The sequence below is a fragment of the Carassius gibelio genome, chromosome B3 (assembly GCF_023724105.1).
Source record: "Carassius gibelio isolate Cgi1373 ecotype wild population from Czech Republic chromosome B3, carGib1.2-hapl.c, whole genome shotgun sequence".
NCBI lineage: Eukaryota > Metazoa > Chordata > Actinopteri > Cypriniformes > Cyprinidae > Carassius > Carassius gibelio.
Window position 1 is genome coordinate 27,304,713 of NC_068398.1, and position 16,739 is coordinate 27,321,451.

Genomic DNA, 16,739 nt, shown 5'->3' on the forward strand with positions numbered 1-16,739 from the left:
ATCTATCTATCTATCTATCTATCTATCTATCTATCTATCTATCTACAGTATGGTGGAAAGATGGTGGAATCAAAGGTCCTGACCGGGGAGAATGAAGATACGGTTGAACGGCTAAAAAATTCAAGAGAGACAAAGTGAAGCCCCAGAACGGTGCTCGCGGCGCACGCTGAAGGGAGAGACCTGCGCGTGACCCCGGTGAGATGGAAGAACGTCCGCAGCTTCTGACAGACTGACCTGCCTATTTCAAGTATTAATTTGGCCTGAACTCTGTGTGAACCGAGGCCAGGGGAGAAGCAGTCAGGGGATGTTTGAGGCAGGACTCAGGGCAAACCTGTCCGCCTGAGCAAATATTGGGGTAGTCCGTCAGAGGGTCGTGGATGAAATGGAACTGTCAAACCCGCGTAAACTTTGAGGAAGAGGTGAGGCCACAGGGGGAAGGGGGAGGGGAGGGGAGATGGGAGTTAGGCAAACTCGTTTCCTCAAATGTTCTAAAAACCTTTGCGACCCCCCTCCACTAGTTCTCTTCAGCACTTGTCAGCACCCTCCAGCTCAGAGTTCATTCCCCCAGTTCTTTCACCGGAGTTTGCCCTCTCGCTCACCTGCTTTGCCCCACATGTGTTTCTGAGGTGGCACAAAAGAAAACTGGGAGTTCCTAAAATCTGATGTCCAATGTGAACGAAAGTCTGTCAATACAGCACAGATAGAAAGCAGATGTGTGCTCGCGTGTATTTATGTGGGATACTCCTTTCTCAGTGGGATTTTCTTTTAAGGTGACCTTTTTATATTGAACAACTACTTGAAATTACACTTAGAGGGGAAAACTCCCAAATATGTCCAAACTTCGTAACTAACCTAAACAAATCCTGTAGATACTGCAATGTAAAATAAAACATTTGCAAATACATATATCCACACAAATTCAATATATTAAATATAACAAATAAAAATGGAATATAAACTATATATATATATATATATATATATGAAGATAAAATCTAGATTTTGCTATGGAACATTTAAGGAAAGTCATAGACTCATCCAGTGTTTTTTTTGTTTTTGTTTTTTTTTTTTGGCAAAGAGTTCGGGTAAAGTTAACGGTGACCTCCATGTAAACCCCCTATACTGTAAGCATTACTTTACGTGTGAATGCAGACCACGGATGTTGACCGCGGGGGTAGCGGTTGGATCAAAGGCCCGATCAGGGGGGTACAGGACAAACGCCCCGAACAGCGTGACTGAAATCTGCACCAGCAGATGGTCGAGAGAGAATCATTGCTGTAGGCCTATGTTGAACCAGATCATCTGTATTTGATTAGATTATTTGTTCATATGTTTGTCAATTATCTTTTAAATGCAAACTTTTTAATGTATTACCCTTTTTTACTCTGGAAATGTTTCTGAAAGGTACTTTTATGTTAATATTAGGAATAGTGTCTTATGAAGAATTCATTCCGTCATAATAAAATATGTTGAATGTTTCTGAACATTTCTTTAACGTTGACGCAGAAACTTTTTTTAATTCGCTTAAGGGAACTGCTGGTTATGTGCTGTCTTGCCACAAAAACACTGGCCTGGTGAGAGAGATGCGTTTCAGTTACAGAACCACCCAGTGAGCTGTGCGTGAAAGCCACTGCAACCCAGCATTGTTCTCCTCCGAAGTGGACTTGATGCTAACACTGCTGCAAAGACCAAATATGTCTATCATGGCACAATTTAAAATCTACGGATTTTTTTAATGACTTAATCCCCCGCTTTCACAGACAAGGTTTAAGCCTATGTCCCAAATTAAATGTAAATCTGAGTTGATTCATCTGAAAGAATCTTTCACTCATTGATCTTAAAACATATCAGTCCCTTTGTTTTGTCTCAAGATGCACACCAGTATTTTTTTTTTTTCTAAATAAAAATTACTTAAAATATCCTAATTGAACTTTGGCCTAATCCTGGTTTAGTCTGAGCCCTGTCTGTGAAACCGGGGCAATATGTCTTTGTCAATTACAATAATATTTTAGCAACTTTTATAATCTGAGTGCTAATGAAAAAAATATATTTTTTCAAATTTAAGAATGCTTTGATTGTTGTTGAGCACTCAAGAATGACAATTCGATCCATGTAGCGGATTATTCTAAAGATTTATGGTTTTGTAAGTGTTTAATATGTTTAGCGTGTAAATAAGGAGCCCCAAACTCAATAATTCAAATGCACCGCCCACAGTTCGGTTCCGTTTCTTAAAAGCTTGTCTTTCTTTTAATTTGCTCAGACTCAGTGCTATTTGTGTCATCCCTAAATCACTCAGTGAGAGAGCCTGTTTGGATGTTTAGATATCCCAGAAGCACGGAGAGGTAAAAAGGTCATCTTTAACCACCCTGATTGCTCAACAACATTCCGTTCCGTTCTCCGAGCATCCTATAACACTACTGCCTGGTGGTCGCTTTCTCGCCCTCCAAGTTAAGAGAAGAGCTATTAAACCTTTGTCATGATTTAATTACATACTGACACTTTTTCCTTTTTCTCATTTATTTTTTATTATTATATTTTTTCTATGAACACACGAATATATATGTAATCTGCTGCAGAGACTGGTTCAGTAAAATATTATTTTTATTTGAGGTAGATAAAGAATTGACAGAAGCATTTGATTGAGACATTTAGATTACGGAATCATACAGACAGTAACTAATAAAACTCAGCTCGTCTGCGCTTAAAAAAAACTAGGCTAAAACATCAAATTAATTAAATGTTTTAATTAAAAAAGTACATTTTAAACACCCTGCATTGCCTTTTTTCTACAATCGGAATAGAACTTTCCTAAGATTCGAATTTAATCGCTATAAACTGACAAATGGAATGGAATATCACAGTGCACAATGAGAAGGAATCGTTCTCATTTCGTTCAGTACATTGTGCTGGTGCTCAAGGCCTACCCTGGAAACGCATAGTGCAAGAAGTCCGAAAACCCCTATAGCAACAATACTCAAAACACAAATATATGAAATGTGTACATTTTCATAAATGCAACAAAAAACACCAATACATATATATTTGACAACAAAATAAGCTCCCTGTAAAGTCAGTTATTCATTTAGAGACTTGTAAACATTGTGAAAGTGCATTATATTTATCATAATAGAAATACCCTGTATAACACACACAAACGTTTCCAAAAATATTATCGGAAATTTTGTTCAAAGAGACGGTGTAAATATGTTCATTGTTGTGCTAAAAGTCTCTGCTCTTCACTTTTTTGCCTGAAATTTATTTTAATTTTAAAAAAAGAAATAATTGTCCATCATAAAAAAAAAAAGACAATCTATTCCGGGCACATTGTGGAATGCTTAAATTAATAGACTTTACGATATATTTCCAATCTGTTGTTCAATGCACCCGAAGTCCTTGTCCTCGGTTAGGAATCGGGACTTGGAGAAGCTCCTGGAGATGATGAAGTTGAGTGATCAGAGTGATCCTCGAGGTCTTTAGGCAAGGTGGACGAAGCAGGCGCGAGTCCCTCCTTCTCTCGCTTCTTCTGTTTCATTCGGCGGTTCTGAAACCAGATCTTCACCTGTGTCTCGTTCAGCTCGAGCGTGGCGGCAATTTCGACTCTCCGCGCTCGAGTGAGATACTTGCTGAAGTGAAACTCCTTCTCGAGCTCCGTGAGTTGTTTCGTTGTGAAATTCGTCCGGATTGTGTTTTGCGGTCCCAGTCCGTAATCGGCCACTTTAGCTGGGAGGAAAAATGAAAGAACAGTTATATGGCTGTTTGTCAAACAAGCAAACAGAAATAAAATACCATAGTCATAATATAAAACACCCACAACATCCATGTGTGCTCTTATTCTTAACTTTTATTAGATGTGACTGATTAAATTGCAGTATCAGGCACACAAAAAAAAAAGTTATACGGCATTGCAAACTTTTGTTAACCTTACTATAATTCCCCCATTTGTATATGTTATCAATTTTGAACTCATGACGGGGTATATGGAGTACATGCAATTCAATACTCCCTAAAGATGGCTTTATGACCACTCAATTTGTACAGAATGTCAAAAATGTGGCCCCTGTGCGTAAAAGTTGGTGCACTAAATCGTTGTGAGGCAAATACTGCAGGGACAGGAGACGAAAACTTAAGAACACAGTGGAAGCCAAAAAAAAAAAAAAAACGAATGTTGTGCGGCCAGAACCGGGGACAAGCTAAGGATAACAGTGCTGGTGCATTTCCAAGGGCGAAGGAAAGCATGTCTGTTCGATGCATTAACGCAGAGGGAGCCGGGTTGAAACTGAAGTGAACAGGCCTTTTTATTTTATTTTTACTTATATGTGTTTAGATAGCCTAGATAAAAAATAAAAAAAAAGTTTCTAATTTGATTGTAGCCTAACGTTATATTTTGGTGACCTGCAATCTTATTTGCTTTAAGACATAGTTGATCTTGTTTTGAGTGTGCAGCACATAGATATTTTCGTCACAGAGGCAATTCAGTCCACCTGTTTTAGGAGGGTTCCTTTTGACTTTCATCCAATCGAATGTCTTCCCTGGTGGCGACTGATCCGTGTCCCTCTCCCTCCCTTGGGAGGCCGATAAGTCGGCATAGGTGCCTTGTGAGTAGCCTCGCTGGTGGTCCTGGCCTTCGCATCCGTGATGCTGGTAAGGTGCGGCTGGAACGGCTCCCAGCGCCGCGCAGTACGCACCGGCCATGGAGCCATAGTGAGGCCCGACGTTTGAGTTTGAAAACCCTGATGAGTGATAATACATCCCATCCTGCTCAGGGTTAATGAAATACTGGTGTTGAGCGTAGTCCGGATTGGCGCAGGCCTGCGTCCCATAGCTCGTTGCCGCCGTGCCACCGTAGGAAAGGCCAATGCCACTCTGATGAGTTTGGCTCTGGTGATGCGCGTAGACGCCGCTCTGGTGCTGATGTTGTGCTGCTACTGCTGGCTGGTTGCTCCCCCCTTCGTAAAGTCGTCCATCAGCGTTATAGCTGTCACTTGCGTGTCCGTTAAGGAAGGGGCCCGAGAACGCCTGATCCAGGTGGTGGTATCCAGCCTTGGGCGAGTAGGCGTTCGTCCCACGGTTACAAATTGTGTACTCCAAAAAAGAGTTCATCCTGGAACTGTCCATGCGCAATTAATGGCGGAGGGTCAACCTGAGAGATCGGGAGAGCCTCCTGTCCTGCAAGCTCGCAACAGTATGTCATGCGGAAGGGGGGAAATGCTTACCTCTGGAGTGTTTGCTCGTGCTTCTCTATAACACATCTTTACCTCAGCTGCTGGTCACGTGAGACGTCACGGCGCCAATGGTGAGGGGACCTCCAGAAGTTTGTCAGCGCGAGGCGACCATCCATCACGCGCTTGACATTTGCATGACAAAGCCACTTCAATCAAACTAGCCCATCAATCTGATAACAGCTAGAATATGTCAAACCCTGCACGAAATTCTCTCCGAATGAGAGAAAGAGAAATAAAGAAAGAACGTTCCAGACTTACGCATTGAGATTTTGTTCATCGCTTACCAGCCGCGTTTAGTTTCTAGTTTAAATCGCGCGAGTTTAGTGAATAATGCATTATCTTCGTACTGTAATTTGGTGAGGTAGGCCTAGGTGATTGTCCTCTTTAATAAGAGTTCAGTGTTGCCTATAAGACCAGCCCAACGCAGAGTTCATTATGTGTGTTTAGGAAGGAAATCTCTTTAACACTAGAATTGGAAGTGACGCCACGGTTCACAGATCGGCCCGGGTTGGCTTTGGACCAGTCTAATTGAATCACTGAACTGATCTGTTACCAAAACGAAATTAAGTCGACAGCGAGCCTTCTGTTGAGTCCAAACGAGCAGGGAAAGAACACCAACCAATTCCCATTTCTCTTACAGCCTTTGGAAACGTGTGTTGCTCCATTGCTGCCTGATATCGTTCTCTCTTTTAATCCAAATGCAGATCAAATTGAGTGAGATAGACTACAGTTGGTAACTTTCGTTTTAAAACCGTAGGTCATAAAGCACTCGTTCTAAACATAACTTCCAAAACTTTAGGGTTATAAATCAAACTAATGAGTTCGTCTGCACCACGACTTGCTTGACTGGCGTTGGTGGACAGCAGGAGAAGAGAGAAGCTAATCATTAATTAAGATGACAATGCTAAGCAAGTCTTCCTCTTCATATAATGCCCACGCTCAGTGTAGGGGAGCTGAAGAAGTTCGAATATATTTGCTCATTAGTACATGGTGTTACAAGAAAGGGTAACAATATAACGCCCACAGTGATTTGTTATCTGTCGTTTCACGTGCCAAGTGATCTGTCTAGTTGCGCAGCCAAAGATACGGAAATACTTTGAGTAGTTTTTTTAGTACTGTTGTAGCTCTGTCCAACACTCAAAGAGTCCTTGAGGCTTCTGGTTGTTTTAAACGAATCCATCAGTTGACTGGTTGCAGCGGTTTATACATTAGGTGTAGCCTATATGTTTTATCTTTTTTAATATATTGGAAGAGTTCATGTTTCTAATGATCACAAACGAATCATTCATGTCATGTACGATTAAACGAGTCTTGCTGGTGTCTTTTGATGAAAGACATTAAGAATTTGCCAACCCTAGTATTTTCTGAGTCTGATAGGTTATTCAAAACTAGAATTAAAATTATAAGATGTGTGTGTGATCAAGCAATAATGATGCGAAGATTTTTTAAATAGATGCGAGACAGGAAAAAGTTTATATTCTTTCAGAGCATACAGAAAAAAATGTATATAGGAGACTCCAGGAAAAGAACAGGAAAACAGAAAAAAAAATTAATTAAAACATATAAATTGTATACTAACAACAATAATAGTTCTTATTTTTAATATAGTTGATATATTAATAAATAAATTGGCACTATTTAATTGCCTTGTTAGTAATTCAAAGTTACATCTCAACTATTAGCTGTCTACTATTATTTGCATGAGCTTAAACGTTCTTCCGAAGAAAAAAGGCGTTGCGCACCCTTGCGGCTCGCTGTATTTCTGCGCAAATAATCGTAAGTAACAGCTATATATTTGAGAATAAAAAAATACTCTCAGTGATTTTAAATGTGATATGATTCTTGCTGTTTCACTTGTTATTATTATATTGATACATTGCAGATAACCACGAGGCCGATGTCTTGCGGTCGTTTGACGGGTTTGTTCTCAATATCTCGAAATGAAAGAAACAATTCAAGTATGGATACTAAAACTTTTTTACGAAAAAAAACGAACTTACATGATGGACAATTTTGAATGAAACAATTAAATTTTAGCAGTATTTTCGAGCTTTCTCTTGGGTAGCCTAATACGTCTAAATGGCGTCATTGCATGCCACGTGCTTAATTTTTCTGAACACTCAAGTTGCGAGACTAAAATGACTCCTACACTTTAACCAGTGAGACTTAGGCACAAGTATGTTATGATGCTTCATTATTTAACGGTTGTGAATGATATATGGGATCATTGCTGTGAATTGTATTGCTTAAGGTATATAAAACCTTAAAACTGAAATAATTTTTATTGTACAATTTGTATGCTTTGGCAGTTCCTTTGCTGTTTTGCTAGGCAAAACGTAAAATGCAGATGAGAATAATGGGTCTCCCATCATAACTACCTTAGATTTTTTGCATGTCCAAGTCATTAACTTGCATATTGAATGGCCCTTGAAGCCATTCAAATGTAGTTTGCTTTCTTCTTTCTACACCACATACTCAACATTAAGAGTTTGTACAAATTGCACATGTTAACCATAACATTACAATCTTGTTATTATTAATATCCTTTTTCGTCAAGTCAGGCCTTTTAAAATTCTCAGTTCTGAAAGCAGGCTCAAGTCCTTCACCCACCGCCCTTCCACTTTGTCATCACTTGAGATGTCAGGTACGAGTACTGACACACACACACACCGGCTTTGCAGAATAATTTATGCAGGTAGGTGGAGATTAAGGTATTTCCATTGTACATGTAAAGTGGGATATTAAGAAAATCACTATACAAATAATAGTTTTTCCTCCTGCATCCATCCTTTGTGGGGTGACACCTACCCAAAGTCAGTCATGTCCTTATTTTCATATGCTGCACAGAAGTTAAATGAGCCATCTGCTTAAATTATCCAAGTCATTGTGTAATAAACAAACTTGGGACATGTAGATTGTCTGAATTTAACTTCCAAAGTGATCTAATTTATCTTAATCCACTGATGCAAACAACCACAAAAGTGAAGGAGCAGTATCTATCCATATTGTTAGGTCTGTCTATACATGCCTCTAGCTGTCTTGTCTGAATCTCTTTTCCACTTTTTAGAAATTCAGTTTAAATATGTGTGCACACTTAATTTGCCAGTGCAAACATATTACCCTAGCATTCGATCAATCAAATATTTAGCAGATGCAGGCGCAATTAATCATCTTAATGTCCTCTTCGACATACTATGCAAAAGATCTGCTGACATGATTCGGATACTGTACTTCACAGGCGTATCTAAAAAGAAAAATGAGAGTTTGTGTGAAATCAGGCGGTTATTCTTGGTCAAACCGAGAGCATGAGGCCATGCGAGGTCTGTAGACTGATGTTGTTTAGACTGTCACAATCTCACGTTTAAGAGGTTGACCTCATTCAGGTTAGAATCAGATGAGTGCTTCAGCCAAATCATATCATGTTTATTCTTTGAAATCTATCTATCTATCTATCTATCTATCTATCTATCTATCTATCTATCTATCTATCTATCTATCTATCTATCGTTATATTTATCGTTCTGTTGCTCTATCATTCTATCGTTCTATCTATCATTCTGTTGTTATTTCATTCTATCTATTATTCTATCTGTCGCTTTATCATTCTGTTGTTCTGTCTACATCAAAATATTGCTACATCCATCTCTAGCCTTTCAAAACTTTTCACCATCACCATTTCTTCAATATGTTAGCCTTCTGTTGTAAACAATACCACAGAAAATTCATGTTCCTTATTGTTATTTTGGTAGCACTTTATTTTACAGTACGTGTACGTACATGTACTTATAGTGTACTTACAGTGTATTTATCTAAGAAAGTTCTGGTAACACAAGGTAACTACATGGGGTAGGGTTATGTTTAGGGGTAGTTTTAGGGTTAGTACCTAGTTATTACATAGTTATTGTAATTACTATAATAAGTACATAGTATGTACATGAGGAAAAGGACTGTAAAATAAAGTTTTTGTCTTATTTTTCTAGTAAACATATAAAATAATATGCATTTATTTGAAAAGCATTTATATACTTTTTTTTTTGTTTATATTTATATTTATGCATTTAGCAGACACTTAAGCGACTTACAGTTCATTCAGGCTATACAATTTTTTTTTTCACAGTATGTGTGTTTCCCTGGGAATGGAATCCATGAACTCTTGCACTGCAAACACAATGCTCTACCATTGAGCCACAGGAACAATAGTTTATAGTTTCATGAATCGTCATCTCAGAAGGATTAATATATCATGCAGTGTTGGTTCTCAAGCAACTAAAATGATCTTGTTTTTAGAAATCTTAACTGGAACACAAGTCAAAAATTGCAATTCTGAAGTCGTTTTTTTGTGGTGCTGTATCCACATTATTTGTCTATTTCTCTTCAATTTCACAACACATCGTTATACCCATACCATTAAGCATTTCTCCCCATGTGCCTATGTAAAATTAACCTCTCGCTGTCAAATCTGTCATAGGGCACTCTCTCTTTGTCAACTATATGCAAATCAGATGTAAAATTTCTGGGCAGGTGTTGTCATTCCAGGTGGTTGAGTAGCAAAGTGGAGGTTGCCCATGTGTGACTAAATCTTAAGTACTTTTGCTAGATATGTACACACACATTTTCATAAAGTCACTGGTCTAAATTTTCATGCCATTTCATGGGGTCACAGACATTTAACAGGCATCATTACATTTAAGACCTATCAGTATGATGATTTTTTTTTTCTTTTCTTTTTTACATCAAACTTAAAATAAATAAAAAGGTAAAAAATATTGTTTTAAAAAAAAAATCAATTTTACTAAATTCCATTTTTAGGCCTTTCTAGATTTCATACAGCCAACATTATGCTACGTAAGTTATGGTAGTCTTATTGGCATGCTAATCGTTAATGGAGAGGTGTAATATGACTGTCCCAAAAAGCTGTATTTGATATTTAGTTTTTTACATGCATTCCGTGTTTTTCTAGAAATTTTGCACAATGCACAGACCTGGTTTCTTGACAGCTGAGGTATAAGGCTCAAGTATGTACTGTATGCACCATGCTGGGTCAACTGCTTTTGAAGTTCACAGTCTCTAAAGCTTGAGTTTGACTGTTTAAGCTATTGATGAGTTACACATTTGGTAAATGTATGCCTCTTCATCTCACGTAGTCTTCATCTCACTGATGCTGCTATAAGATGAAATTTATGCGCGAAGTCCATTTCTGGTTGACAGCTTACATGTCAATCATACTAGCTGGCTCGATTGTGAGTGTATCTGGCGTGCTCACACATACACAAACAATTTTGCAAGATTGTTAATATGCACAATGTACAGCTTCATGGAGTGGCCCGAGGGTAATGCTGCTTACTCAGAAACTGTTGCTTTGATGAACTGATAAATATATATCCAGGGCTCTTATCTCTCATTCTGCATGACTGATGTATGCTTGTCATTTCATCTCTACAGATAACAAACTATCAAATTTATATAATGTCAATAAAATGCCTTGAAGTCAGTTATTTACTTTGTGTGATTGGGACATTTGCAGTGCCTCATTCAGGCAAAACAAATTGTGACTTTTACATGTCGTAGGCAGCTAAATATGATAAGTGAGTATACGGTACTCACTGTGGGCTAAAGCACTCTGCTTCTATTCCAAGCTTTCAGGAGGTCACATGACATTCTATATGTTGTTCATTACCTCCTTACCGTATTGGTTGGCTATCTGCGTAGAAAGCCATGGAATATGATAGGCACCCTCTGAGTGGATACTCCATCTTCCACGTTTTAGAAGAAATTGAAAATTGCATTAATACAGTGCACTTTTCGAACCCTTTGAAAAAGCACAGAAAGCTGAAGCTCAATTTACAAAACAGTACTTGCAGAGAATTACTATATATATGTAGCTTACCAGGTCAGCATTTATTTGACCAAAACTTACTGTAAAAATGGTAATATTATATATCATTTATCATTTTCTATTTAATTATATTTTAAGAATATATGAAAATTCTGTCATTAATTACTCACCCTCATGTTGCTCCAAACCTGTAAGACCTTCATTCATCTTCAGAACACAAATTAAGATATTTTTGTAAATTCTGAGAGCTCTCCCATAGACAGCAATGAAATAAGCCTACGATCAACGTCCAGAAACGTAGCAAGGAGATCGGTAAAAAAATCCATGTGACCTCAGGGGTTCAACTGTAATTTAACAAAGTTACGAGATTACTTTTTGTACACAAAGAAAACAAAAACAATGACGGCAGCACTTTATTTTACAGTACGTGTACTAACATGTACTTATAGTGTACTTACAGTGTATTTATCTAAGAAAGTTCTGGTAACACAAGGTAACTACATGGGGTAGGGTTAGGTTTAGGGGTAGGTTCAGGGTTAGTACCTAGTTATTACATAGTTATTGTAATTACTATAATAAGTACATAGTATGTACATGAGGAACAGGACTGTAAAATAAAGTGCTACCACAATGACTTTATTCAACAATTTGTCTCCTCCGCATCACCCTAGCGCCATTTTGGAGAGTATCCACCGAATGTAAACAGTGTATGATGTTCTGTGTCAGCTGCGCCATATTTTCCGTAGCTCTCAGACTGCATAAAAAATATCTTAATTTGTGTTCTGAAGATGAACAGAGGTCGTACAGGTTTAGAACAACATGAGGGTCATTAATGACAGAATGTTCATTTTGGGGGGAACAATCCCTTGAATTCTCATGCCACACGATCCTTCAGAACTCATTCCAACCTGATGAGTTGATCCTTAAGAAACATTTCTTATTATTATCAATGTTGAAAACAGTTGAAGAAACTACAACATTATTTAAAATAAAGACTTTAATTCAGCAAGTATGCATTCAGTTAATCTAAAGTGTCAGTATGAAATGCTGTTCCTGAAAAAACAAAGCAAAAATCATATTTTCCCATAAATCTATTAATATTAGCTCAGATACTGCATTATAAACTTTATGCATATATAAATATGTGTGTGCGCACACGTGTGTGTGTGTGCGTGTGTGTGCAGATTTTATTAGCTAATATTTTATTTAATATTACTATATAATTAATAATAATAATAATAATTTCATAATCATTTTTTATACTTCAGGGCTAAAATTTTCTTACATTTGTTGTAAACTTGTTTTAACAATAGTGAGCAGCTGCAGGACCAAAGATGTATACACTTCCCTTACATTCATATGAAGTTTAACATAAATTCCTGATTTCAGTGTTAAAAAAATAATAAATGCAATTAGCTATTACTGTAAATCAGTGCAAAGTCTGATAGTATGTAGAGCACAACTGCTTTGGCCTGTGAGCTGCCTTCAATGGAATGTCACTGGATACGTTATGTTTTTGGGTGACTTGAAGCTGTCACCTTGTCTACTATAGCAACAGAACAGAGCGTGATTGCTCCAAGGTATTGTCTGCACATTCTCTTGTTGGCAGGGTTAAGGGTAAAAATGTGTTGCTGTTAGATACTGTACAAGTGTTAGTGAATGCCCCCTCACCCTCGGAGCAGATATGGACAGCTGTGAAGGGTCTGCTTCAAGCACACAAAAGCGCTATGCTTTTGCCTGTTTCTGATTCTGCTGTTAAAGGAGGAGCTCAGCATGCCATAAACTCTAGCAGCATCTCATCATGCTGCTCTCCAAATGCTTTTGTCATTGAATTTATTCCTTATCTATTATAATTTTTTATATATAATTAATCTCATTAAGAGTTCTGGTCATTGAAAATTCAGGTGTGCTAACATTAATGACATGAATCAACAGGCAAAAATCACAGACTAACAAAGTACTACATTAAAACTTTGCAAGCATATCAGAGTCAAAAGCAGTTTGACTTTTAACAGGGTAGGGTTTTTTTCAATATATAAAGTTGGTGCAGAAAGACATGCAAGGTCTTGAGCTAATATACAGGGCGTCTCATTCTTTGTGCATCACCAGCTGTCGCTGTCTTTTGAAAACATTTCGAAATGTATACCATGCTTTCAGTGAGCTTTCTTGGCATACTGCTAATGTTAACATGCTGAAGGATTACATTATTTTCATTGTTTAAACATTGAAAAGGAATGAATACTGCAAGAGATGTCTATTACAGACTATTTTAGCTTGGCCTGATGTTACAGTGAATTGGTTTTATCAGCAGTTTCACTTAAAGAGATATTTTATTCAACAATAAATGTTCTGTGATTGTTACTCAAAATTGCTCCAAACCTGTACGAGTTTCACAAAAGAAGATATTTTGAAGAATGTGTGTAACCAAACAGTCGTTGGTCCCCCCTGACCATCACCTTTTTTGGTTACACACATTCTTCAAAATATCTTCTTTTGTGTTCATCAGAAGAAAGAAATTCATACAGATTTGGAACAACTTTAGTAAATCACAACATCATTTTCATTTACGAGTAAACTAACCCTTTACGGTTCAACACTATCAAAACTGTGTGTTCTTAATTTCTGTGAATTGGCGATCAATCAGACTAAATGATAATGTAAACCAAGTTTTCAGATTACAGTTGATATTATTGTAGTGGCTGACTTGTTATTTGGCCATCACTTTATTTACTTGTCATCGACAGTTTCTGTCTCCTTTGGAGAGTTGCAGTTATTAGCAGATAGCTACATGGCTAATGCTATAATTGGGTTTGTGTGTACAAGCCACGAAAGCTTTGTTTTCATTATTCCTACTGTGTACAGTTTCCTTTTACTATTCCCAGCATTGAAGAGATATAATAGAGAGACCAAAACTTTCTAATACCTCTTTGTTATGTCATTGTCAACCATAATATAATGATTATGAGATTTGAAATGTCCATATATGTGGAAAATATCAGGTTTCTTTTTATATCTACTTCAGTGTACATAAACCGATCTATTACACATTACAGAATGGCTTAATGTTTTGAAAACTGAGACTTTATGTGAAACTGATGTCTTGTTTTTCAGTAAAATGTGCTAAGGCTGCATGCCACACAAGTCCCGCAAACTGCTCAAGGTAAGAAATGTTTCACGTTATGAAATGTCACATGAGAGGTTTCAGTTGGCATTGTAATCACACAGGTCTTGTTTGTTTTCAGAGCACAAAGAGGCGCATCTTAGTGTTATCATTGCTCTAATATCTTTGAGGTTTTTTTTTAAATCGGCAGTTACCGTTTTGATCCACACTGATGCTATAGTGTTTCATTTGATAAGCATATGACCAGTAGCTGTGTAGTCGCAGGCTTTCATGAACAAAGACTCTTTGCTAAACAAATGAATACAAGAGGTACCACAAAGGGAGCTGTTTACAGAGCTCATAATCCAATACCATGTGTTTACACTGCTAACCGTAAAGTCTTATAAGGCCATTCTAAAATAAGCTAAGATAATGTTTTGCTGTTACCATTGATATTGTTGTTGTTCAATGACAAAGTACTTTGGTTTCCTAACCACTTCAGTGATTAAACTGAGCCTTCATGGTGGTTTGACTGAAATAGGGCAAGAGACATTTCCACTTTAATCTTGGCTAGTCCCACCACTGCTTCAGGCACTGCATTACCCAGGATGCACCACTGTAAACATTGGCCCATTTTCTCGTGTGAGAAAATCCCTATGCCACCACACCTCTCCTTATTTTAGATTTCACCGTCCCAAAGTACTGTGCTCTGTGAAATGTATAAACAGAAAGTGCTGTGCTGATAAATACGAGCTGGCAGGCCACCAAGCAAAGCATAGGGACTGAGATAAAACACGACCCAGACACACCTCAAATTATCAGGCTAATGGGGGGAAAAAATCACGTCTGGAGTTTTTAAATAATATTTACCAAACTTGTGTGGCCTCGGGGCAGGGAAGACAATGTTGATGTTGATGTTTCAGGTGAATTAAACAGAAGTAGGGCAGATGTCTGAAATGAGCGAGTGAACGAGTGCTGTGTATGCTGGCATCAGGAAATTAAGAAATCCCAAACCAGCACCTAAACCAGAAATAACTGAATACTGGAAATCAAACTTGGTGATTTGAAATGGACGCTGAAATTTAGAGAAAGATGCCAATTATTACATTCCTTTTTTGCTCATCAGCACAAGAAACATCTGTCGTTTTATTTAGCCGTATGTCACACTTCCACTCTTGACACAACAGCAAACTTAAACTTTTGCTTGAGATTGGATATCCTTCAGTTGTCCATATTTCTGATGAATATTGGTGAGTGTGTTAATACAGTGTGTGGCTCTTGTACGAACACAGCGTTAAACTCTAGCTGCCATATAGTGCTACTCTGACCAGATCCACGGATCCACCTTTCCAGTAATATGAGCAGAGCACCTGTTCAGCACACACAGGGGTCATTTACTGGTACTGCTCATGTAAACCACGCAAAAAAAAAAAAAAAAAGACCTAGCTATTCAGATATTTAAATTGCATTGAAATGTTGTTTTGCTTGCTGCTTCACATTCATAATATAGATATAACAGAAGTCTGACCTGGGTAAGGGGAAACATTGTGTACATTATATCTGGGTCAGGGACAAATAGGGATAATAACATACATAGGCAATAATATTTATCAAGGGCTTTTGGTGCCATGTGGTTTTACTCTTACAGTCTTATAATAATTTAAAGTATGGATGTGAATAATGATGATTACTATTATTATTATCAACCACCCTGTTGTTGTAAGACGATCTCCATGAGAACTCAGATCTAGCTGTTAAATAAGGTGTCTAATAATTGATATTACATTATATATATATTTAACTGATACAGTTCTGGCCTGTGTCTGTCTAAACTGATGTTTTTAGTTGATAGCGAGCAAGCTCGGAGCATCCCACTAGCAGCTGCTGCTGCAGCCTAAACTATCTATAATGGCTGCCTCTTTATTGTTCATATCCTTCATTGTGTTTCGAGCGCCATTTTGCATCAGGGCGCGTGCAGCCATGGGAGCCCACAGCCCAGTCAAGCGCTTGACCCTCCTGCAGATTATCCCACGGTTGTTTTGTTTTTTTCTTTTCTAAAAATAAATCATATCCGTGCTTTTACCTCTCATGTTATCAACCACAAGCCGATTTTGTAAAAAAAAAAAAAAAAAAAAAATAGCCTATTGTTTTACATTTTAATTTCAAGTTCATGATAATCACTGTTTGTGGTGCATTGTTTAAAAAGATTAGTCGATTTATTGCTTGTGTTTTAAAAAAAAAATTTTTTTTTTAAATTTTACTACAGGTTTAGTGGCTTTTTTTTTCTTGAGCTTATGCAGTTTATACCTCTTTATCGTACGAATAGCCTACTAATAAGACAGAATATCACTCACCACAATACAATGATAGTAACATAATAATAATAGGCTAATAATAATAACAACAATTATAATAATTAGTGTTATAAGAATGATGTTTTGTTGTTGTTGTTTTTTTTTTTTTTTTTTTTGCATATGCGCTTAATAACGTTCTTCGAACATTAATTCAACCTGCGGATTGAATTGTGTTGTTTCATCCCAATACATCAAAACCAAGGGGAAAAAAACAAATTCTTAAAATT

At 37.4% G+C, this 16,739-nt stretch overlaps 1 protein-coding gene across 1 annotated transcript; it reads right to left on the minus strand.

Annotated features, from left to right (window-relative positions):
* Positions 1-2,513: 2,513 nt before the first annotated feature.
* hoxb1a (homeobox B1a) lies at positions 2,514-5,227 on the minus strand. The gene is made up of 2 exons (XM_052550138.1): positions 4,482-5,227; positions 2,514-3,720 (listed from the first exon to the last, which is right to left on the minus strand). Exons 1-2 carry the CDS (start codon positions 5,113-5,115, stop codon positions 3,404-3,406), a joined length of 951 nt encoding a protein of 316 aa, XP_052406098.1. The 5' UTR covers positions 5,116-5,227; the 3' UTR covers positions 2,514-3,403.
* Positions 5,228-16,739: the final 11,512 nt, after the last annotated feature.

Excerpts from the sequence above, each read along its gene's own strand:
- hoxb1a (XM_052550138.1), bottom strand. The coding sequence starts at position 5,115 with ATGGACAGTTCCAGGATGAACTCTTTTTTGGAGTACACAATTTGTAAC. Across the intron at positions 3,721-4,481 it reads AAGGAACCCTCCTAAAACAG|CTAAAGTGGCCGATTACGGA; the intron begins GTGGACTGAATT and ends TTTTCCTCCCAG.